Source organism: Ambystoma mexicanum, chromosome 6q, assembly GCF_040938575.1.
Source record: "Ambystoma mexicanum isolate Mex_15411 chromosome 6q, UKY_AmexF1_1, whole genome shotgun sequence".
Classification (NCBI taxonomy): Eukaryota; Metazoa; Chordata; class Amphibia; order Caudata; family Ambystomatidae; genus Ambystoma; species Ambystoma mexicanum.
The window spans coordinates 1,149,683,811-1,149,708,136 of NC_090937.1; the positions used below are offsets into that span (position 1 = coordinate 1,149,683,811).

General features: G+C 45.8%; 1 protein-coding gene across 4 annotated transcripts in view; it reads left to right on the forward strand.

Annotated features, from left to right (window-relative positions):
• Window positions 1-24,326, forward strand: part of ATP8A1 (ATPase phospholipid transporting 8A1) — a 1,730,029-nt gene that overhangs the window by 305,560 nt on the left and 1,400,143 nt on the right. For all 4 annotated transcript variants that reach the window (XM_069631739.1, XM_069631741.1, XM_069631738.1 and 1 more), the window contains exons 9-10: window positions 3,101-3,228; window positions 12,786-12,897. In XM_069631739.1, the coding sequence (XP_069487840.1) occupies window positions 3,101-3,228; window positions 12,786-12,897 (240 nt within the window). The remainder of the gene's footprint in view (window positions 1-3,100; window positions 3,229-12,785; window positions 12,898-24,326) is intronic.

The window sequence follows — 24,326 nt, forward strand, 5'->3', positions numbered from 1 at the left end:
AATGGTTTCGATTCAGTCCTTCTGTGTCTGAATTTCCTGCAGCCCTCTGGCCCTCTCCCTCTTTGTGTGTGGTTTGTTCCCACTGTATTCTAGTGCCGGAACCTCTTGTTGGCCCTTGTTTCCAAGGCATCCTTTCCCTTTTTATGGCTCCCCTTGCTTATGCAGTGTTGCTTATTTGTATACACTAGTCCTTTATTGGTCCCTTGTCCTGTACAGCTGTTTCTGGAAAGAGAAGATCATGACAATAGCAACTCCGGTGATCATGTGATGACTGGAAGGTTTTCAAGCTCCTTCGCCAGCTCCCAGACCTCTCGCTTCCACTTTTAAGGGTCACTACTTTCTCTTTGTCATAATCATGCAGAGTTCATGCAAGATATTCCGGCCCAAGCTGCCTGGTAGGTGACAATACTCTTGTCGGGGCACAGATTACTGCATACGTGACCCAACTAGGCATTCCATGTATATTATTGTGAGCGTTTCTCCTTTGTGGTTCTGCCTCTGTTTTTCTATGTTGGCTGCGTACTTGAGAAAGCTCACAGTCCTGCAGTTTCTGAGCTGCTACCCCCTTGTTTCCTGTACTGCAGCCAGTTTATGTGATTGCTCGTAGTTACGAGCCCACGTGGAACGGGCCACCTCTGCTGTTTGCCTTGCTAGCTTAGTGGGGCTTCCTTGCGGGTCTTTCTGCCTGCCGGGGGACTGCCTGGTTCTCGCCCACTTTGTGGCTGCTGCACACACTTACTTCAATTGCAGCCGGCACTTCTTTGTCTGGCTCCACGTCCGATCTGCACGGCGAGCTGCTCCTCTGTCGTGTGCTCCCAGCTGCCTGCCGCAGGTGTCTTGCCATGTCTCTGCTACCCCCACTAGCGGGGCACATCCGCTCTGCGTAGACTCTCAGCGGGGCCTCTTCCGAGTATTGGGGCTCCTCCTTGACTCGTCCCTCATCCACCGTATGGGATATGGAGCTTCTCTACCGCTTCCAAGATACCCGATGCCCCTCTTTGATCGCCCCCCGCCACCTTCGTTTTTTTCGTCAGTCTACACCTCTGAGGTTGCTGTCGAACAGACACCGCCCTTTTTTTTTTAAAGTTTTTAAGCTTCTCAGTGCGGTTATCCTGGGGTGATGCAGGATCTCTGCTCTATTTACAGATCTGCGTGATATTTTTCCATCACAGAAAAGTCTGTGACAGAAAAGTTTGCTTGGGAAATGTACGCACCACCAAAGGTTCGTACATTTCCCATGCGAACAAACACCGAAAATCACACATACCCACCACCCCACCCCACCCACACCCACGACACCCTATTTCAGTTTAGCTGTAACTGCTGTTGGGTAGTAAAGTGGAGAAATGTGATTTAACTTCACAAAGAACAGTTCTGGAATGGTGAAAATGGTTGAAAAAAGTAGCGGAACTGTTAACAGTAAAAAAAAAAAGAAAAAAAGTAGTGGCACTCAGCTCACAACCATTCCTGCTCACTTCGACCACTGACCATGCTGTTTTCTAGTTGACTTTTGTTACTCTTCACCACCAAAGTTTTTTCTTACTATTTTGTTCTTATTTTTAAAACTGTGGGGACTCCACTCCATATTGTTGCCCATACCTACCTACCTGACCACCTTCTTCTATCTGTTCATTTTTGTTACATTGAAATGACTCACTTTGAATATGCACAGTAAATAGTCCACAAAATAGGTGAATCAGTGAAAACACATTGCCTGTAAAAACTCGGATAAACTGGTTTGTGGTTTTGCAGACCATCCTATTGTTTGTCATTGTAATGGAGTACGTGATGAATCCTGTGCAGTAATCACTGATTCCCCACATGGGCTTTCCTCCCATGTGGCAAGGGGACGGCAGCCTGATCCTGACCCTTGAGTGGTACCATGGGGAGGATTGCGTGGGATAGCCATAGGGGGAGGCAGACGGGAAGGCAGAGCCAGAGAAGGAAGCAGTATGGGAAAGGCCCGTTCTGACGGAGATCGAGAATGCAGGCATTCCCAGACAGCAGATCGCCACTGTGAGATCAGCTTACCGGCATGGCGCAAGGCCAGGAAGAGGCGCTGCGGGCACCGTTGAGAACCGTCGGAGCACCGGGTGCAGCAGCAGAGCTACTGGAAATACTGTCATGGCGAGAATCAGCCGTCCTCTAGCAGAAAGAAGCCGGTGAGGAAGTGCAGTGCTGCTGGTAACGCTGAAGGAAGGTCTGCAGTGTGAAGGAAGCTGTCCCAGAGAGGAAGCTTCATTGCAGCGATTTGCCACGGGTTCGAAACCCTACAAGATAAGTGAGTCTGCCCAGAGGCACTGAGGGCCCTTGTGCGTACTGACAAGCATGTAAGCAGATAAATGCAATTATTTGACTACCGACCAAATAAAGTGCAAGGGCAGAACTTGAACAAGTCGCCATGTATGAAATGTTGATGTGGGAAAGTTGGAGCAAGTAATACCTCAAGCATATAAAGTAGAAACAGAGTTAAGTAATGCAACTGTGCCATACTAAAGGACAGAAAATAAGTCCTGGTGAAAGGAGCACATCAGGCAAAGAACATACAGGTATTTGTAAGACCCCAGGGGTGAATTCCTGGCAGGGCAGTATATCTGGACCTCCACCCAAAATATATTGAAACTGTAAGACAATGTGGGAAAGATACTTGGGGTGTGAGGGTCAGATTAGGATGTTTTGGACACAGACAGTTTAAGTTTGACGACTTGACACAGACTGATCTTTAGTTGTAGTTTCCTATTTAGGGCAACTTTCTTCAGGATAGGGACAGAGAAGTTTTCATTCCACCCTTCTGTTTTAATAAAGATGTCTGATAATGAAAATAGTACAACATTGTGTCTGCCTCTCATTTCTGACACGTCACAAGTATCGCTGGAATTCCATGTTTTACAATCCAAGAATAGTAAAATCTACTCAGTGCAGGTAAATTGGGATTGGAATATAGATTTAAGAGGAAATGACATAAGTAAGACATGGGCCTTTTAAGGAAGTTGACATTTGTATGCAAAATACCATATTTTGAAATGGAATTTCCTATATTTTTTATGTTCATGTCCTTTTTTGCATTTGATAATATTTCATCATGGTTTTTCTTCCTAAGGGTCTGCCTGTAACATCCGAAATACGGGACATGGATGGTTTAATGAGGCTTTCTGGCAAAATTGAATGTGAAGGACCTAACCGACATCTCTACGACTTTGTTGGCAGCATCAGGCTGGATGGACATGGGTAGGTACAGTTACTTTAGGTAGAAAGTTGCAGAGGTGTATACTTTGTCTACATTACAAGCTGTCATAACTTGCATTTAAGCTTTCATGTGACATGCACAGATAGTTTTCTGAGCCATATGTTGAAACCTTATAAAAGAGTACCCAAGATGTTCATTTTTATTGTAGAAATCAACATGGATGTAAGATAATTAAACTGATTGGTCCATAGTACAAACTTATCAGTAGTAAATGTGCCAGAAAACAGTGAGATGTGTTTGATTTACTTCATTATCAGTAGTTAGGTTTGGTCCTATCTAAGGTAGATAGATCAATAGATCCCCTTTCTATCTCATTTTCTTTTATGTTCTCTCCCTCTCTGTCCTTTATTTTTGCTCCCTTACATAAACATTTGTGTTTACTGTTCATGTTTTAATGCTAGACTTGGAGGCCAGCTTTGCGTTAAGCAGAATCTTTTTGGGTTGAGGAAAATTTGCTGCACAATTTCTGATGACACAGATTTTGGAATGGTTTTCACACAAGTAATGCCTCTGAAGGGAGTGTGAAACCCTACTCTCCACCTTAATTCAGAGCAAATGAAAATTATTCTTACTTATTAACCACTTGTTGTACCCTATCACATACAAGAAAACATTTTGTAATACTCCCTGCCTGTGAATATCCCGGACCCCAATGCTGTTCTTTTAAGGTGCCATAGCACCTTTGTTGTCAGATGTTGTGTTCACTTGGCTTTCGTACATCAATTTCCATCACCAGCTCAATCCTAGACCATTCATGATCATTTCTCATCACATGCTTTCTTAATAGTCCATATCGGTAGAACACCCAATCCATATGGTTCTGCAGTAATGAACTGAGTCAAGATACACAACAAAAGGGGAAGAGAGATCGACACTCTCCCCCGAACCACAGAAGCCGAATGAAGTCGACCCTCCCACCGTAGTTGGCACAGCTACCTGATAGAGTGAACAGGACACCACGTGGCAGCCAGTGGGGGGAAGAGGGTTAGGAAGAGGTTGTGGACAGGGTGAGGGAATTTTAGGGAAACCGGATAGAGGGTGAAGGAAAACCTAGTGTGGATAGGACCGGGGCCGTAACGGGGAAAGAACCCTATACTGCTTAATACCTAGTAATCTCCTAAACAGGTCTTGCCCATGACTCTGACATACACTCTATGCACACCTTGAGACCTATATAGCACATCTTGATACATGTACCATAATCACACGTTGACATGAACATTACACAAAGCAAGCAGTATGGCACATAAAATTGGGAGAGCTCCCATTATGAATGACATAACACATGGCCTACTTGGGCTAGCAGGTAGCAACACTGATAAACAGTTAACATGAAAGAACATAAACACAGGGAGACATCCTTCTCCTGTTCATTCTCCCTGCAGGCCACAGTCTTTTGATAAAGTAAACTCTTCTGTCAGCACTTAACCAATACCTGATGAGTGGCCCTATGCCTAAATGCTCTCAGAAGTACATTTCATAACATTGAATATCACCTAAATGTGTCCATTTGTAATACTGGATTATGCCAGTGCACCCAGCACGCTAGCGGAGACCCGCGGAGTATAATGCAGCCTTCTCCGTACCCAAACCCGCCCACAGCCAATACCAAATGTTCGTGAACGAAATGGTGTCAAGAGTTACACATGTCGATGCCTTGTAAACGTATACATTTGCACTTATCTTAAGTCCGGGAGGCTCGGAGGCCCTCCTAATTGCTGTATGAGGAAGCACATAGCAGCTGCAGCCTCGTCTTCTTTGGATTCAGCATTCGCTTCCGCCCGCCGCCGCCTCCGCTGCTTCCATGAGTTCCATCCAACATAAAGCTCTGCGCAAATCCACAATAAGCCACACCTGCCTTGCGCCGTGTGGCCTTAATAAACCGTTACTCATCAAAATCAGCTGGCCACACGCGCGCACGGCTGCGGACTACCGATCCCCCAGGTGCTACTGGGAAATGTAGTTTGGCTTCAGTTTCTGGCGCTACTTTCGTCCCTGCCAACCCCTTATCCTGACATTACCTCCTCTCTCAGGGCCCTTCCCAGGACCTGGTTTACCTGGATGTCGCAGATGAAATTGTTTAGTCAACCTTGGGGCATGTATTGCTTCCACTGGTTCCCAAGAACAATCCTCAGGCCCATAGCTTTTCCACTGAATCAAATACCATAGTCGGTTATTCCTTCTCTTGACGTCCAAAATGTTAACTTCATACTCCGTCTGCCCATCCTTTATGATCGCCGGGGGTCTCTTATTAGTCATTCCCAGAGCTGCGGGTTGAAGTAGAGACGCATGGAACACCGGGTGGATAAATAAAGTTTTAGGCAAACGCAATTTCATAGCAGTTGCAGACGCACATTTAATGATCTCGTACGGCCCAATGAAACAAGGTAAAAACTCCCGTGATCCAATCAACGCTAGATTTCGTGTTGATAACCGCACTCTATCCCCCCCTTCAAATTTAGGACCTTCTTGTCTATGCTTATTAGCCTGAGTCTTATATTGTCTTTTGGCTCGTTCCAAATTTGCCCGTCCTTCAGAAGCAACTGTTTATGCTCCTGTAACACTGGCATATGTACCACGTCTGGCAAATGTTCTGGTATCATATTCTGTACTTGACCATATGAGCATTCATTGGGTGCCATTAATAAGGAAGTGTGGTACGTAGTATTGTAAGTGAACTCTGCCAACTTTAAGGCCTGTACCCAAGGTTCTCTGCCATCTCCCAAATACCCTCGTAGATATTGCTCCAATGTCTGGTTCACACGCTCTGTCTGACCATCAGTTTGAGGGTGATAACTCGTGGAAAGCGCACACTTGATTCCCAGCATCTGACAAAAGGCACGCCAAAATCGAAGTAAATTGCGAGCCCCTATCTGAAACAATACTCTTTGGTAACCCATGCAATCGTACCACATGCTGCAGAAATAACTCGGCCAGCTTCCCTGCTCCTGGTATTCCAATACATGGAACAAAGTGGGCTTGTTTGGACAAGAAGTCCACCACTACCCAAATGGTGTCAAATTCATTATCAGAAGGTGCTTGGAGAAGCGACTGACCCTGAAGGAGTTGGAGGCGGATGAGCGAAGAGCTCGGGAAGGAAGATATTTAGGAAGAGAGAGTTGAAGGTATTGCGGCCCCAGCCCCCAGAAGGCCTTGTGGACAATGCAGAGGGTTTTGAACTTAATCCTCACAGCCACTGGGAGCCAGTGCTGAGATTTCAGTCCCGGAGACATACGATCCCTGGGCTTGAGGCCAAGGACAAGTCTCGCAGCCCTGTTCTGGATAAGTTGCAGAGGGCGGAGAGTAGAAGCAGGCAGATTTAGAAAGAGGCCCCAGCCCCCAGAAGGCCTTGTGGACAATGCAGAGGGTTTTGAACTTAATCCTCACAGCCACTGGGAGCCAGTGCTGAGATTTCAGTCCCGGAGACATACGATCCCTGGGCTTGAGGCCAAGGACAAGTCTCGCAGCCCTGTTCTGGATAAGTTGCAGAGGGCGGAGAGTAGAAGCAGGCAGATTTAGAAAGAGGCCCCAGCCCCCAGAAGGCCTTGTGGACAATGCAGAGGGTTTTGAACTTAATCCTCACAGCCACTGGGAGCCAGTGCTGTGATTTCAGTCCCGGAGACATACGATCCCTGGGCTTGAGGCCAAGGACAAGTCTCGCAGCCCTGTTCTGAATAAGTTGCAGAGGGCGGAGAGTAGAAGCAGGCAGATTTAGAAAGAGGCTGTTACAGAAGTCCAGCCTAGAGCGAACCGGGGCTCTGGAGACAGTGAGCTTCTGGGGGAAGGAGAGGAAAGGAAGAATACCTCTGAGGAGGTGCAGATGGTAGTGAGACTTCTTAGAGACGTCGGGGATGTAAGGACAGTATGGAGTCGAAGATGACCCCAAGGTTTTTTGCCTTGCAGGTGGGAGCAGGAAGAGGGCCAAGAGAGGCAGGCCAGAGAGCTGCAGGGAAGGAGGGAGTGGGTGTGCCGATGAGTAGAATCTCAGTCTTACTGGCATTAAGGCAGAGGCCATTGGCAGCACACCACTCTTTGATAGCAGACAGTCGCAGATGAGGGAAGGAGAGGAGGCCAAGGGTAGCCTTAAAATGAGCTGGGTATCATCCGCATAGCACTGAAAATTGGAGCAGAGAGCGGCGATGCGGTGGGCAAGGAGTGCGAGGTATTGGTTGAACAGCCAGGGAGAGAGGTTAGATCCCTGGGGGACACCGCCGGTAGAGAAAAAGATATCTGAGAGGAAGGACCCAAGTTGGAACTGGGAGGGTCGGTCGGAGAGGAAAGAAGTCAGCCACGCCAGAGCCTGGCCAGTAATACCCAGGTTATCACGGAGGCGGTTGAGCAGGATGGAATGGTTGACGGTGTCAAAGGCAGAAGAGAGATCAAGCAAGATGAGGACGCACGGGGTGTTAGAGTCGAGGTTGGAGAGCAGGTCTTCACGGATGTTCAGGAGAGCAGTTTCCGTGCTTCTGGTGGCTCTGAAGCTAGACTGATGGTCATGGAGACAACCAACAGATTCAGTGTGGAGATTAAGCTGGGAGATGGCCAGTTTCTCCAGGAGCTTGCCCAGGAAGGGAGTGATGGAGATTGGGCGATAGTTGGCCGGGCAGGAGGGGTCGGCAGAGGGCTTCTTAAGAAGAGGGTACACAAGGGAGTGCTTCAAGGGGGATGGGAAGGCTCCAGTGGCAAAGGAGTGATTGCTGAAATCAGCCAGGGCAGGAGCCAGGGAGTCGATGTGGTCCTTGATGGTTTTGGAGGAACAGGGGTGAACCTGTTTCGACGAGACTTTCATAGAACGGACTTGTCTAGAAAACTTGTCTGCAGAGAAAAGGGGAAAGGCAGAGAAGGAAGGAGGGGGGTGGCTGCAGAAGGGCCAGAGGTAGAGCAGGGAATAGAGGGAGGGAGGCGATAGGAGAGGAGGGAGGACAGGATGTCCTGAGTTTTAGAAATGAAGTGAGAAGCCAGTGCTGTGCAGAGGGCCTGGGAGGGGACAGGAGAGGTAGAGACTGCGGCGGGATTGGCCAGTTCCTTGCAGATTTTAAAGAGTTCAGCCAAGTTGTTTGATGCCGTAGAGATGTGGGCTTGGATAACAGCTCTCTTCTTGGTGAGGACAGATAGCCGGTATTGCCTTTGTAGCAGGCGGCAGGACAGTTTGTCAGAGGATGAGCATGAAGCACGCCATTTCCTCTCGGCCACCTTGCACTTGCGTTTTAGGGTGACGAGGTCTGAGTCGACCAGGAGTTACACTTGGCTTTGGTCTTCAGGCGGATTCTCATGACAGGGGCAAGGATATCAAGAGTATCAGATATAGAAGAGTGGAGCGTGGAGAGGGCTGTGTCAGGCTGAGAGTCAGCCAAAGTGGGAGGTGGGGGAGAGAAGGTGGCAGCGAAAGCCTCAACTGACACTCGCTTCATGGGTCGGATGACCGAGAAGGTGGGTGGCAGTGATGGAGGTGGTTTGGCCTGAGGGATAGGGAGGGTGAGGTGGGAGGATAGGAGAAAGTGATCACTCCAGGAGAGAGGAGTGGAGAGCGGGACAGAGAGGGGAAGGTCTGAGGAGATCAGAACATCGAGAGTGTGCCCTGCAGAATGAGTCGGGCCGAGGGGAGAATGGTGAGAGAGAGTCGCAGAGGTCGCAAAAGAATGCAGAGGGGGGACAGGAGGCATCCAGGCGTATGTTGAAGTCTCCAAGAAGGAGTTGTTGAGTGGTTGAGCCCAGGAGTGAGGAGGAGAGGTCTGCCCACTCAGAGAGGAAGGAAGAAATCTGACCAGGTGGCCGATAGATAGTAGCCGCTGTAAGGGAATGGCAAGGGGAGAGAGAGGCCTGCAAACGAGGCATTCAAAAGAGGAGTCGGTCTGCGTAGGAATGACAGAGGCAGGAATCCACTCGGGTAAGATAAGGGCTACACCCCCAACAGAGCGGATGGGCCTGGGAGCAGAGAAGATCTTGTAGCCGTCAGGTAGGAGTGTGTCAAAGCTGGTGACGGAGCTGGCCGTAAACCATGTCTCAGTGAGACCGAGGACATCGAGGTCAAGATCTTCAAGGAGGCGGCAGATATCAGAAGAATGTTTGACAGCAGAGCCATAGTTAAGAGTGGCAATGTGGAGAAGGTTGCCATCCTTGAAGGACTTCCGGGGAGGGTTACAGATCAGAGGTATGCCCTGCGGAGGTGTAGAAGGAGCCCTAGAGGGGGCAGGGAGGGAGGGGGAAGGCAAAGTAGCCAAGGAAAGGGGATAGGGGATATGGGACAGCCGGAGAAGAAAGGAAGTTGATGAGGCGCGAGAAGCGTCTATCAAAGAGCTAAAGGTTGGCCTGAAGGCCTTGGACCAAGCCAGTCCCGTTAGAGTAAACATTAATGATGACCTTAGAGTAAAGGAAGGAGGCCAGAAGGTCGTCCCAACGGGTGCCACCATTAATGGGAGAAGAGGAGAAAGGAGAAAGGAGAAAGGAGAGAGGAGAGAGGAAAGATAGAGAGGTCGCATCCACCGGGGACCTCAACTTTGTATATACTGAATAAACATTCAAATATATATACGGTGTCAGCAACTCTTTATAATATAACAAAGGCTGCAGACAAGTCCAAAAGTATCAGCATACCAGCCTTACCTTTGTCCATGATGTTAAGCTTGTAAGTTTGGAGATCTAATAGAGCGGATTCCGTACTATGTGACCTTCTAAAGCCTGACTGCCGTTTGTGGAGAAGATTGTTATCATCCACAAAAGATTGAAGTTGCCAAGTTCCTGCCTCATTAAGAAATTTCAGGACGACGTTGCAGTTAATGGGGCGAGGTTGGAGGAATCCTTCTGATCCTGACCAGGTTTTTAAACTTACGGTGTGACCGTAACCATTTTTTGATGGCTACAGGAACCTTGCACTCCCTGAATGAGGCATTGACCATTCTAGTAAGGAAGGGTCCAAACATATCTTTGTTATACGGAATCAATTTAGGGGACAGATTATCCTCTGAGCAAGCTGTTGGGCGCAAAGAGGAAAGGAGGGTATTCATGTCGTCCAAGGAGACCGGGCTAAACCTAAATTTATTCCTTGGTGTAATGTTGGTTTCTGATATTATTGGGATAGGCTGATCACATGGGGATGGTAGAATGGAACTAATTGTCCCCCGAGCCTTTAAAATATTATTACTAAAGACATACTGTACTTTATCTCAGTCATCCTGTGCTGGTTGGAATGGAGGAGGCAGGGCAGAAGGTTTTTTAATTGATTTTAAGATCTGAAATAGTTTGCCCGTTGAATTGGATGCAGCCAAGATTTGTTCATTGAAGACATTTTTCTTAGCCTCCAAAATCTTTCCTTTATATTGTTTCTCCACAGCCTCCACTTTATCTTATTAGCTTCTGAGGGATGTTTCAACCATTTTCTTGCCATTTTTCTCTTTTTTCTTTTTAAGTTGTTGGTTTCTGAATCGAACAATTTTTGATGATTTTGGTTGGTTTTAACCTGTTTAAGTTTCTTTGGAACATATTGATCAATCAATTCTTGAGCATGAGAGTTAAATACTTCCATTTTGTCACATGTGTCCTTGACCCTGGTGGCTGCCATAATATTGCTCATACACTGAGCAAGAGGTTCCTTGTCAGATCAGCAGCTTACTGTTTATAAGCAGGTCCTTAAGAGCATGGACACAGGATCTAGTCAAGTGTTTTTCTTAGATGCTCCCGGTGGCACTGGGAATACCTTTCTCATTAACCTATTAGCAAACGTAAGGAGTAACAGTGGGATAGCCTTAGATATCGCATCATATGGCATTGCTGCAATGTTGCAATGTTGTTGAAGGGTGGTAAGACAGGTCACGCTGCCTTAAAGCTCCCATTTTTACCTAATATATACAGAAACTCCTCTGTGCAATATTACAAAATAAAGCAACATGGTCCAAGTGCTCCTGGATTGCAAACATGTTTGTGACGAGAGCACTATGGCGCATAAGGGACGTTTTGAGGCTTTAACCAGAACCCTTAAAGACATCAGTGGAAACAATTGGGTGATAGGTGTCACTGTACTACTAGCTGGTGGCTTTTGGATGACTTTGCCTGTAGTGCCAAGATGATGAAGTAAATGCATGCATCAAATCATCCAATTTATGGCCAGTTGTACAAAACATGGCCTTCGAAAAGAGCATGAGGGTTCATTTGCTAAATGATGTGTCTGCTGGTCAGTTCTCTAAACTGCTTCTTAAAATTGGTAACAGAGAGTATCCCGTATTTGAGAGCAAAATTGTCATCCCTTCTAACCTAGGCACAGTCGTCGATTCCCTAGCAGATCTCACATCCCAAATGTACCCTGACATACAAAATATAATGGAGAAATCTACAGAATGGTTATGTGAGCGTGCCATTTTAATGCCAAAGACCAGCATGGCTGCCAAAATCAATAAGAGGCATATTCATTCTTTTGGAGGAGTCCAAATTCAGTACAAATCTGTAAACTCAGTGGTTCAAACTGATGATGCAGTCCACTAACCCGTTGAGTTCTTGAACACTTTAAATCCTCCTGGTCTTCCCGTCCACAAACTTATTCTCAAAGTGGGAGCACCTAAGCTCTTTAATGGCACCAGATTGCGAGTGAACGCTCTCCACATTAATGTGATTGAGGCTACGGTGCTAACCGGTTCTGGCCAGGTTCATACCAAAATACCTCTCGTACCATCAGAATATCCATTTGAATTCAAAAGACTTCAATTCCCCTTAAAGGTTTGTTTCGCCATGACAATCAACAAATCTCAGGGTCACATTTTAAAGGTAGCAGGGATTGACCTAAGGGAAGACTGCTTCCTGCATGGGCAGTTTTCCGTGGCCTGTTCCAGCGTCAGCTCGCCAAGCTCTCTGGTAATCCTAGCACCTGAAAGGAGAACCGTTAATGTAGTTTACAAAGAAGTACTGAAATAGGGTTTTTGTAGGTTACAGTTGTCAAATAAGTGATTTACATTTTTTTGTCTGTCTCCTTGTCTTTTTGTAATTGCAACATATAAACAATTCTGGATGCACATCAAGGGAACTAACTATAGTTTGTATCCAGTATGCCCCGACTAACGTCTGCAATAAACATTGCTTATTAAGTTAAGACATCAACCTGTAAATTATATTTCGTACAGTTTGAACCGAAAACTCCTGTCTTTTAAAAACAATTGTGCCAAATCCCAAAACTCACGTGAGCAACAGCTAGTATATAGCATTGGTAACATAAATCTTGAGGGAGCCGTGGACACCACAGGAACAAGATTCTACTGGTAATACTAAGTTGTCAAAAAGTAGTGCACAGAAATAAGTTCAAAAACAATTTGGAAATATTGCTAATTTAAAGTGATAGTTCGTTTAGCAGTTTTGAAATTGTAAAGCTCAATTTTGCAAAACGTGTAGTCTCCCCGAATCTTAGGAAATGTTTCTTATTTAATAACTTACTTGCACATTATAAGAATTTTTGAAAACCTCATCCTTAAAGTTCATTTCATTTACACAGCTTGCTATTGTTTGTTTGAAGTGTGTTCTACTGTCTTTGAAAGTATATTCATGTCCTCTAATGCAGAGCTGTTCCCTTGGGAGCTGATCAAATTCTTCTTCGTGGAGCCCAGTTAAGGAACACCCAGTGGGTACATGGGATCGTTGTCTACACTGGACATGATACAAAGCTCATGCAGGTAATGCCTATATGTTATATATGATATGGATGTTAATTATAAATCATGACAACTCCCAGCAAACGTTTCTCATAATCTAGTTCAGGTTTCTAGCTGTAATTTTATTTAAAGAATTAGCTGAACATTTTTTTTTGCATTGAGTTAAGGTTATTACATATACATATGTACGTCTACAGTGCAAAGCGCCTGCAGTCCAAATGAACTGATACACAAAGTCCATAAAGTAAAATGGATCCTCACCTCACACTTCAACACTACTTAATAAGACTAAGCTACATAATTGAGTGAGCGTAAGCAAGTCTTAATAAGTAAGTGGAAGCCAAAAATCTTAAAAAACCTAAGTGGACAATGTTAAGATATCTGTCCTGAAAGCATGTTTTTTTTTCTTTCTTGACATTCTGATGTCTACGGAAATTCACATCTTAAACACATTCCTTTTGTACATAAAAATACATACTTCATTTTATGGATTTCGTCAGGTATATTCGGATTTGGCCAAAGGATTCTTTTTGCCAAATATGTTACTTTATGGATGTTTAGAGGACACGTTTTCACATTTGTATTTGTATTCATGAAATGTCATGTAATCTTCACTATGGTGTTTCTTCATACTATATGGTTATACATTTTTTTCTCCTACAAAAATCATCAATCCATGCTATCCACAAATCGTGAAACCTCACTTGAGAAAATGTCACTCAGTTCTGATTGCTTTTTTGTTAAGAAAACTCTTTATACAAAAATCACACAACCTCTTAGTAGACCTTAGTGTTTCCGTGGCTGTCATGCCTTTCAATGGATGAAAACCTTTAATATTATTATCAGCTTTTGAACTGGCCAGCATAATCAGCACCTGGTTTAAGGCCAGTTTTTCAAATGACTATTTCAAGATTTACTCACATTTTCGCACCCAGTGCTCAACAGCACCAAACCAGGTTTGAGCAATTAATTAGAAAACTACCTTTTAAGGTACTGGCGTTCATGAATTGTTACGAAGCATCAAGTGGGGGGTGCACTGCAGTTTAACGTTTCTAAATATTTTAGTGATGTGGTAGGCAGTCGCTCCATTCCACATTTGTTAGCCACATGACTTAGCTTATTTTGTACCACCTTTACAGTACAGCTAAGGGAATGTAGAGTGACATTTTCAGTGCTTCATATGTCTTGAAAATCACCAGCGATGTGTCGGTGTGTGTATCCCATGAACTATAATGCTAATATTTCGTTTTACAGTTGATTTTCCTGTAGTTGGACTTTTTCAGTCCCATTATTTTTGCTTTTCCTGAAAGAACAATTTAGATTTAAAGAGTTGTTGGCATCTGTCCCAATCCCTTTCCCGTGTCTCAGCTTGGGGGATTCAGTAATCCTTGTGGCCAGGGGCCGCCACCTGCAGTGTGAAGCTGGGCCCAGAGGAGGTATCCCAGGGATCCCTTCCCCTTTAAGGGATCCCATGGCATGGCAAGTCAATGCACGAGTGACCTTAAAGGTCATAGTCCCATTTTGTGGGACCCTAAAGTGAGGTGTGATGAATCTAAGATGATTCCCCTAGAAACGGCGACCTGGGACCCCTCTCACAGGGCCAGAAAAAGGCAGACTCTTCCTGATCCAGACCCTGGGCTGGTGTTCTGCGGTAAGATCACATGGTGCAGGGTGGCATGTTGAGAAGTGTGGGAAAATCTAGAACATCCCCAGAGACCCTACCCTTCTGATGGCATACTGTAAAATCGAAGCTGTTGAGAAAACAGATCTCTTCATTGTGAACTCCACGTCCCACAATTCCCAACGTAGTGGGATGAAGAAGAGAACTACAGAGGCACGAGACTGCAAGTTGGGCCTATTAGTGGTAATGACCCACACCTGAGAGGGACTAGGAGGCATAAAAGGCCCCCTCAGGTTTAGGCCATAGAGAAGAGCAGTAGCAGGACGTGGTGTAGTTGTAGCACCGCCACGTGGCAGCAGATACAGAAGTTAGCGAAGAGTAGAGATGCTCGGACTGCCGTTGTGTGTCGAACAGATGCCGGTACAATTGCAGAGGTTGCACAGCAGGAAGCGTGAAGATTGAGGATGCACACAATTTAAAGGCTTTCCCCATGGTCAGTAGAGCACCAGTGGCAGGGGAGCACCAGATAGATGTGCCAGGGAGTAGAGCGCCTCAGACCAGTGGCACGGGCGCTGGTAAGTTGAGAAGGAGAGGTTGCCAGGCCGCGCAGGGTAGCAGCTGCAGCAGAAGACCCGGAGGCAGCGAGTCAAACGGACGAGAATGCCAGATCCGGTGAGTCCACTAGCAGATTGTGAGCCCGGATCGTTCCTTAACCGCCCGCTGGACATGTCCAAAAGGGCTCTTAAGCACAAAAGTCATATAAGCAGAGTGAAATGGAATAAGAAACTATCTTTTCAATATCTAACTGATATTAAGCAGACTAATTGTGCTATTGCACACTGTTAGGAAATGTTTCCCAGAGGTGCAATTTTCTCTCCATTTAGGACCCCCCCACCAAAATCTTTTGCTTTTGTTTGGCTAGCCTAACCTGGCTTTTTCTTATCTGTTATGGGGAAACTGACACATCCTTCAGACTCAGTACTGGGAAACTGTTTCCCCTTAGTCTTTGACTATGTTGCCATTTCTTGGTAACTTTTTATGTACCAACTACCTTTACAGTACCGCGCATAGGGGTTCTTTTTGTTTTATGGCCCTAGACACCCTCAAAGGTTTTTTTGGTGACCCTACAAATGTGCTTAGGGTGAACAGGTGGCAGCAGTTTACTTTTTATAGTATTTTTTCTTCTTTTTATCAAACTACATTGTATTTACCGCATTTGTACAGTGGAGAGTGCGGAAAATGGCCATGTCACAAAGTGTTTTTTCTGTCCTTTGGCCATTTTGTCCCTTTGCCTTCCCCCAGGTTGAGCAGACCAGGGAATTGCTTATTTGGGCATGCAGCCATCCACAAAAACCACAACTTTCGTGGGGTCCAGCATGTCAAATATGCGAGTGCCCAGGAAGAGTATTGGGACTTTTTTGTCCCAATCCACACTACTCGTGCCAGTATGTCTGATATGCCTGAATGACTGGAACCACCGTGGGCCATGATTGGGCCATGTCTGGTGTGAATGCAAGAGAGCAGATCTTTTGTTATCCCAGATTTGAGCGCAAAATGAATCTTGGATAAGAGAAGGGGCTCTGCATCCATTCCAGGTCAATCACCTGAAGTTCACACTGAAGTACAGAAGGAGCCAAATATCCTGAAACACTAAAGCAGACCCGTGGAACCACCGGCGACGTGCTGGAAGTTTTGGCACCCTGAGCCCATTGTTGCCCGTCGGCCCCTGTTTTTGCATTGATCATTGAAGGCTTCAACCCTTTGGAGTAGTGGTAACAGCTACTCTCAGCACCTCCTGATTACCCACCCAAAGAGCCTCATTGGAAGTGTTCCTGGGCCATCCAGCGAACTGACCAGCTTGAATCTGGGGTATTGAATAGGAGCGCCGCCATCCCAAGTTGACACTTGAGACCTAAGGAATCGCCAGTTTGTGGTCCTGGGCCTTCTCCCAACAAATGTCTTAGTCTTAGCTCCTCTTGGTCGCGATTTAAGAGTGTGCCATGCCGCAAGCATTTGCGGTCCCTGTGTCGCCCTGCTGTGGTGACTGTCATTGTAGGAGCCTTGCCTGCCTGCCCCTCTGTGCCCTTAGACATGATGCACTGCAACTGTCCTCTTTTCTTCACCGAGAGCTGAGAAACGCCTACTGTCCCGCCACAGACGATCGTCCTGTCCTGCAGCCGTTGAGAGCCAGAGCAACGTGCAGCTGCAGGGGTTAAAACTACAAGCGGCCTGGCCTAGACTGGCAAAGTTTGGCACGGACTTTGTCGAGGGTCGGTGAGTACTTGCATCACTTACCGGTGGCCCATTGGCACAGTAATAGTTCTTAACGCATGAGAATTCATAAAAAGATACTCTCCTTAGCTGGGCAAGCTTGCGCTCCCTAACTATTTCCGAAAACTCAAGTCACTCTATCTGCAAGGGTAGACCCTCCTTGAATAATAGGACACTGTTCTTCATCACCTGAAGCCCCTTCCTGAACTGCTACAGCTCCCGGAAGAGGGCCAATATTCTCTCATTACGCATGGCTGCATGTTTTCAAAGCACTACTGTACTTTAGAGCATACGGCTCCTCACTTTGTAGGGCTGGACTGCTTAAGTTGGGGATCGATTCTGAAGAACTGCCTAATGCTAGATTTGTGTTAACCTACCCTTCGGTTTCAGGTTGTGGCTTTGTTTTCCCCTTTACTGCATTAGGCGAAACGTAGCTGTATATATGTTAAATAGTGAAAGCCGTGTGTGGTAACCGTTTTATATTACTGTGGTTTATTTGTGTTTAATTATTAAGGGCTATAATAAATGTATATGTATTTTTGTATGTACACTTGTCTAATCGTACACTGTGTGTGCTCATTGTGGCCTTCCGATCATTCTCACCCCACCTGAGACTTAGTCTTGACCGCCTGCCAAGCTACTATAGATTGGTATGGCTTGTCTAGAAGGTCCCCCTGTTCCACTAAACTAGGGTGGTGTCCTAAACCTCTGCCCACCAGGCTAGAGTTTAGAAATCCATCTTGACGCACACCAAGCTGATTCAAGAAGGAACAGTTGGCAGAATTAGAACCCTATCGGACCAGGGGGGGGGGGCGACTGTGACTATGTTCATAAGATTAATAGCCACCAACAAGAGCGAGCATTAAATCGTGAAACCAATACAAACAATTGTTGCCAAAGCCAAAAGAAAATCATATCCATGCAAGTTATAAAGAATCAACATTGCACGGTAGGAGGACTGCCCTTCTGATCGAAGGTATTCAGAAGGAGTGGAGCATAACCTGCATTGAGTGTGGCTATCACAAGTGTGTAATAAACCGCACCAATTTGTTTCTTGTTTTTCCTGAAGAAATATTTAAACTTGAAGTTGTGAATCAAAAGGCATTGCTAACTATTCGGAGGTTAACTTTTACCATATAAGTACTTGTAGTTAGTAATTTATTTTGTCCTGGCAGAAGAGTACACCAGGGCAGAGGACCTTGTAGTAGTAGGCCTGGCAGGTTAGTGGACCAGGTGGAAGTCATTGAAGCACTGTGGTGTGGTTAAACGTCTTGAAGAGGTGGTAGAACTACTAAGGTGTTTTTGTGAACTGATACAGAATCATCCTGACAATTTAATATCACCGAACCAAGTGTTGTGTGAACTGCTGCAGAACTTATCTAATATTGTTAAACAAGTTTTGGTTAACTGTTGCAGAATCATCCTGACAAAGAATGTTTTGGTGGATCCTAGTTAACAAATGTAGTATTCTTGGTTTATGAGAAGAAGTTGTTTTGAGCTCATGTGTCTTAAGTGGAAAGAGGAAAACGTTTTTGAACATTTGTGAACTGTTGGTTGAATTTAAGATTGGAACTTTTTGTTAACAATTTGGAACTAAAAGAACTGAAGTGGAACTTTGTTATAGGACAGGATTTACTTCTCCCTTTGGAATTGTGAAAATAATCCTGCTAGAATGTGAGGAAGGGCTATTCAATAAGATTTTAAAGAGACACTTATCAGGGTGTGAACCTGATGCATTTGTTTTATTTGAACTGCCAACTATTACCTTATTGGGTTGTTGTATGTACAAGTGTGAGGGACAAACCTTTTGTTAGTGTTTTGTTCAGTTTATTTTAGGCAACAAATCCTTGCCAGGGTATGGATAGTGAGACATTGATCCAACCTTTTGAGTTAATAAAATGGCATCTTTTGAAAAATCTTCACAAAGTTGTCTGCCTCACATTTCTGACACCTCACGGAGGCGAAACATGAGAAAGTTTTATTGACACTGTTGAACCCAGCTGTGGCATGCCCAAAGCATCAGACGCACAGCCAGTGCATCCGCTGTGAAACATGAAGGAAATGCATGAAGGTTGTCTGCATTGAGGTACTGAATGCAATCCAAGATTGTGGCTGAACCTGAAATCGCCTTAGTCTATTTCCTTGTACTCCAAGGTAGAGACACATTACAGCAGGTGAAGTTAATCTAGAGAAACCACTGACCCAGTCCCCTAACACCATGTGTCATATGCACAGGGGTCCCTACTGCAGAATAGGGCAGCCTAATGGGAGGGGCAAGGAGTTGCCAGGAAAGATGCAGAGACTGTTGGGAGCTGAGAGAGGAGGACAAAGAGTGTATTATAAGAAAGGTGGGAAAACAGATCATACAGCCAGATGAAATGAAGCAGAGAGCCGCGAAATAGTGGATACAAATGTGAGGAGAACACATTCTAGTGGCAGTTTAGAAGAGAATTAGGGAGATAGGAAGGAGGTAAGGGGGTTCGTTGAAAGGAGCCAACACAAGGAGGTTTGAGATTTTAGAGAGTTCAGGAGAGCGAGGAAGCCGGAGATGATACTTATGGGAAGTAGAGAGAGAACATCAGGGAGTAGAGGAGGAGGAGGAGAAATAAGGTTGGAGTAGAAACAAGGATGTGGTTGAGAGTGCCGGAGGAGGGAAGGAGATATGGAGGTGAGGGGTGGAGGTATGAACATGCAAGGTGTCATGGATGAGGTCTAGGAGGAGAGACAGATTGGAGAGGAGATGTACTATCGGGTCCAAGACTTACAGCCTGTTGAGGAGGAAATCAAGGGCTGTGCCTTTTAATAATGAGAGGACCCTGAGACAGGAAGGTGGCAATGAAGCAGATGGCTGTCCTCTAGGTAAGTGTAGCCTACCAGCCTCCTGGTGCTGCTCTAGGGTTTTGTTTGCCACTACAGCGTCCCAGCTTGTACTCTTGTGCATGCCTAATGGTGAAGCCGACGTCCTTTGTTTATCAGACAAGAAATAAGTGTTGGGATGCTCACAACTCTAGGACGTTTAGCTCTAGGACTCTTGAGTGACTGTAAATTGATCATCTTCACTGAGGGGGATCCCGAATAGGATTTTCATACGAAAGACTCAAACCGTTGCCCCCAAGGAGTAGACCTCTTTCAATAGCTAAAATAAATATTTGCTTAAGCATAAGTCTGTTTGCTTTTGTTGTTCCTATTAGGCTTCATAATAAACTTGAGTTATATTTCTTGGATAAATAAAAAAAATAAGAGTGTTATTGTTGGCTTTTGTGGGATGTTCAAATTCCATCTGTTCTCGGTGGGATTGAGAGGGTGCAGTTGCAACATTGGGAGAGATTTTGAAAGTCTGGTTGAATATTCCGGTAAGTATTGATTCAACGTTATATTCATTGCCCATAGTTTGAATTTCAGATTTATATTCTAATTTTGTTTGGGGAATATTTAGGAAAAAAACCTTATTTCGAGGCATAAGCGTGTGATTGCATTAGACAGCGAACAAGATGTGGTAGACCACGTATAAACCCCCCCCCCCCCAAAAATATTGTAGATCCAGACAGCCTATCTAAATTACTGTGCCATGTTTTGCATTCCCTGCATTTGCTAAGCTTTTTGAAATAATGAACCCCATCCACCTGCCTCTAAGAAGCCTAATGAATGATTTCAAGGTTGGCTTTTGACTTGGCCGCCTCATTGAAAGGACTCTTTAATATCAAAGCACTACTGAAGGACAGAGATGGAAGCACATTTTGAGCACTGATTTCTTGACTCAACACTGCTTACTACTGTCTATCATAATCTGCTTGGTGACTGTCTTTCTACAGTTTACGGGGTGCTTGTGCCAGCCATCCCGGAAATCGGCCATGCTAAGAGTCCCAGCAACCCCTCTAGCACATGTGGATGAAGTTGCCCGAGAGGGTCCTGCAGAATCTCATTCCCGAAGGTAACAAGCACTGGAGCATCCACTGACAGCTCTTAGAAGATGGGAAACCATGCCTGACTCCGTGCATTTTACATTATAAGGACTAGCCTTGTTTCCGGCCTCCTGGCCTAAGCCAGCATCCTGGCAATCATTGCAAAAAATGGGGGGAAAATTCCATCTCTGGCCCACGTAACTCCAAGAAGCTTGCTCTTCTAGATCTGACCACCAGCTGTAGAACCTGTCCATTTGTGTGTTCAACATTGAGGTGAAGCGGACACTCTGTTACTGCCCCCTCGAAAGAGAACTCTGTCCAGGTGCCACTCAATGGAGTCCTTTCAGAACTTGGAATTCCAGTCTGATTTCATGTTGGACATCCCATTGATATATGCTCATGTCACTGAACTCTTTGCTCTTCAGGCAAAACTGCCAGAAATCCATGGCCAATTCTGCCAACATCCTAGATCTTGTACCATCCAAGTGGTTGATGTACCTGACTTCTTATAGGTTGTCCATCAAGGTACAACACATCACTTTACCCTGGTTCATTCACTTGACTGCAAAGGAACCTGCAAGCAGTTCCAGGCAATTGATGTGGGGATTCAGCTTGCTTTGGGACCGCCTCCCCTTTCCTTCAAAGCTCCACAACAGGCACCCCAGCCTCTCTCCGACTTGCATCTTGCTTTTATGACTAGGTCTGGTGACCTCCCAAAGATTGCTCTCATTCCATGCCTCCTTATGTTGGAGACACACAGACACATCTGCCCTTGCCTCCTTCTTAAGAGGCAATAGTTGGCTATATCCTGCTCCCTTTTTGAGGAAGAGGATCTTTAAATTCGGCAGGGCTCGCTAGTGCAACAGACCAGGGAAGATCGCCTGGATCGAAGAGGCTGTTGATTTAGTATTCTTACGAGAGCTCTGAGGGAAATCTGATGATCTTGATAGCATTCACCTTTGTCCATGGGAAACTGAGGGAGCCTGCCACCAAGTCCACTAAAAACCCTAGAAATTCAATTTTATGGGAAGGGATAGTTTCAGATTTCTCCCAGTGAAAGAGAAATCACAGCTGGTCGACCTGCAAGCTTAATTGTTTGCTGTCCTGTGACATGAAAATCATGTCATTCAGGTAAATGACCATCCTGATCCCCTAATCTTGTAGTGTTCCGACCACTGGTTCCAGTATTTTGGTGAGCAGATTTAAAGCCCAATCGGGAGGAAAGTGAACTCCCACAGCTGACCCAATCATTCGGGCCAGAGGAAATGATGGCAGGGTTTGAATATGGGAACTGTCCGTTATGCATCAGATCTAGATGCACCATCCTGTCTCCACCCTGCAAGATGCCCAAGATGTGATTTGAGCCCCTCCAAATTAAAATGCCAGTATACTAATGGTGCGTTGAACACGCTGAGATTGATGACTGGTCTGACTTTTCTGGTTTGTCTTTACCAGAAACAGATTGCCCAGGAAGCTGTGTGCCCCCCAACTCACTATAGCTTTAACTTCCTCTTGAGCAGACTTGAAAACCTCCTTTCTAACTAGATATTGCTCTTATATTGAGAAAAGGAGCTGTTTGGGAAGTAGAGCCTGGAAGGGGGCCTTGACAAATTGCAGACGAAACCTCTGTGGACTGTCCCGGGAAATTGCATAACAGCTCGTTAAATGCCACTGCTGGTGCTGCTGCACATGTTCTCAACTGTGCTGGTACGCTACTGTCGATTGTGCCTCGCCAGTCTGGGGCTCTGCCTCTTTCCCAGGAAATGAAGAAAAGCTTTGGCCACCTCCCATCCTGGATCTGTAAAACAAGCCTTCTGTTGTGCAACCTCTGGCCAAACCCGTGGCTGGACAAGCAGCCCTGGCCTCAACCAGCCCACCTGAAAACCGTTGGGGAGAAGGACTTCCTCGGGCATATCTGCGCCTTGTCCAGAGCGGTGTAGGCACTGATGAACTTCGCCATATCCTTAACAAAGGAGTCCCCCAAATAGCATGCTTTCAAGGATGAGGCAGCTTCCAAGCTCACCAACTTTCCTAGTTTTGGATGACTTTTTTACCGGGATAGATCTCCTCCTGCCCCCCACTATGGCACAGTTAGTGTGTCCCTCAAGCCTGATGGCACTCTGCACGCTAGAACGGGCAGGTACTCTGGATTCCAACTCTTGCCTCCTTGGCCATCGCTAGTATCTTTGCCAGAAGGTCCACAACATACTGGATTTCATACAGACAGGCCTTCTGCTATTAATCAATTCCTTATCTCACATGGTTTTCATACCTTCCATGTAAAGGTCAGCATGCAGGGGTCAACTCCTGGTGTCTGATACTTTTGAATTCATGCAGAGTCTGAGGTATTTGGCCAGCAGCTCAATCCGGGCTTCCTTGTCTAAGGGATGCGTAGCCTCTCCTTCACATATATTTCCACACTAAATGGGGTTTCCCATTTGGATGAACGAGGATGCACCAGTGTGTGTGGGTCAAAATGTTTGCCTGCACCTCCATAGCCAGCCTTGTACTCTGCCACACTTTTATGTCTTTTTGTTGTGGCCTCAGTCTTTTTTTGCTGGATTCTAATTCTGATGACTTGTCCATTGCCGCGAAGAATGACGGACAAGTCTGCGCTCTTCGACTTTCTCAGGGTTTGAGTGTTCGCCGTCTGCTCCCAGCTGTTAAGCCAGAGGGCATTATCATGTCTTGAAGTGCCTTTGTGCCTTAATCATGTGATCCATGGGGTTACAAGGACGCCTACGCATGTAGGTCATGAAGCTTTCCCCTTTTCTTACAGCTTTTCCGGGAGTACAGATATATAGACAACGTGGCTGCTTCCCTCTGATGACACAGATGGCCTGCAAGAAGGCTTTCTGGTCTTCTATAACGTTCTACTGCTGATGTAGGAGCCACCTTTGTTGCCATGCTGTCCACCGGAATCCTAGGTGCCTCTTAAAGTTCTGTTCTATTACTGAGTCGAGGCCTCTGCCCAAGCCAACTTCACAAGACTGGCACAACACTTCACATTCTACAAGGGAATCCTGGGCTTCTTGAACCCATCAGCAAGGAGATGCATGTATCTGAAGTTGGGAGCCACTATGCAGAGGGGAAACTGTGAGTACCTGAACTTTTAGATATTCGGATTACTCTTAGTATTTTAATTCACAGTAATTGGTGCTGTAACTCTTTGCTAGGAGGCCTTGGACTTCACCGCCCCTCTGAATACAGCCTTCAATGCAGTTGTGGGAAGGCTGTTGTACGAGTGCCACCGCCAGGGTATCCTTCTGCTTCCCCTGGCCTCCCCAGCATGTGAGGATCTGTCCCAGGACACGATGTGTCTGACTAGCCCTTCACTCCCCTGGGACCAGCACCTTAGGTGCATGATACACCATTGTTCTGAAGTGGCCTTGCCGGGTGTCTCCTCGCTACCAGCACTGTGCACTTCCGATGCGTGGTCCTCCAAACTGACGCAGCTGCGTTTTTAGTGCAGGAAGTGCAGTTGCGCTGCAGCATCAACACCAGCCACTCAAGAATGAAAAAGCAACTGCACCTCTAACTGAAAACTAAGTGGAAAGCCATACAATACTGTTAATATAGAGATGCAATATAAGTGCTTGCATCCTGTATGCTTATTGTGCCACTTAATTATGCCTCGGTGCATAGAGACCTAAGAT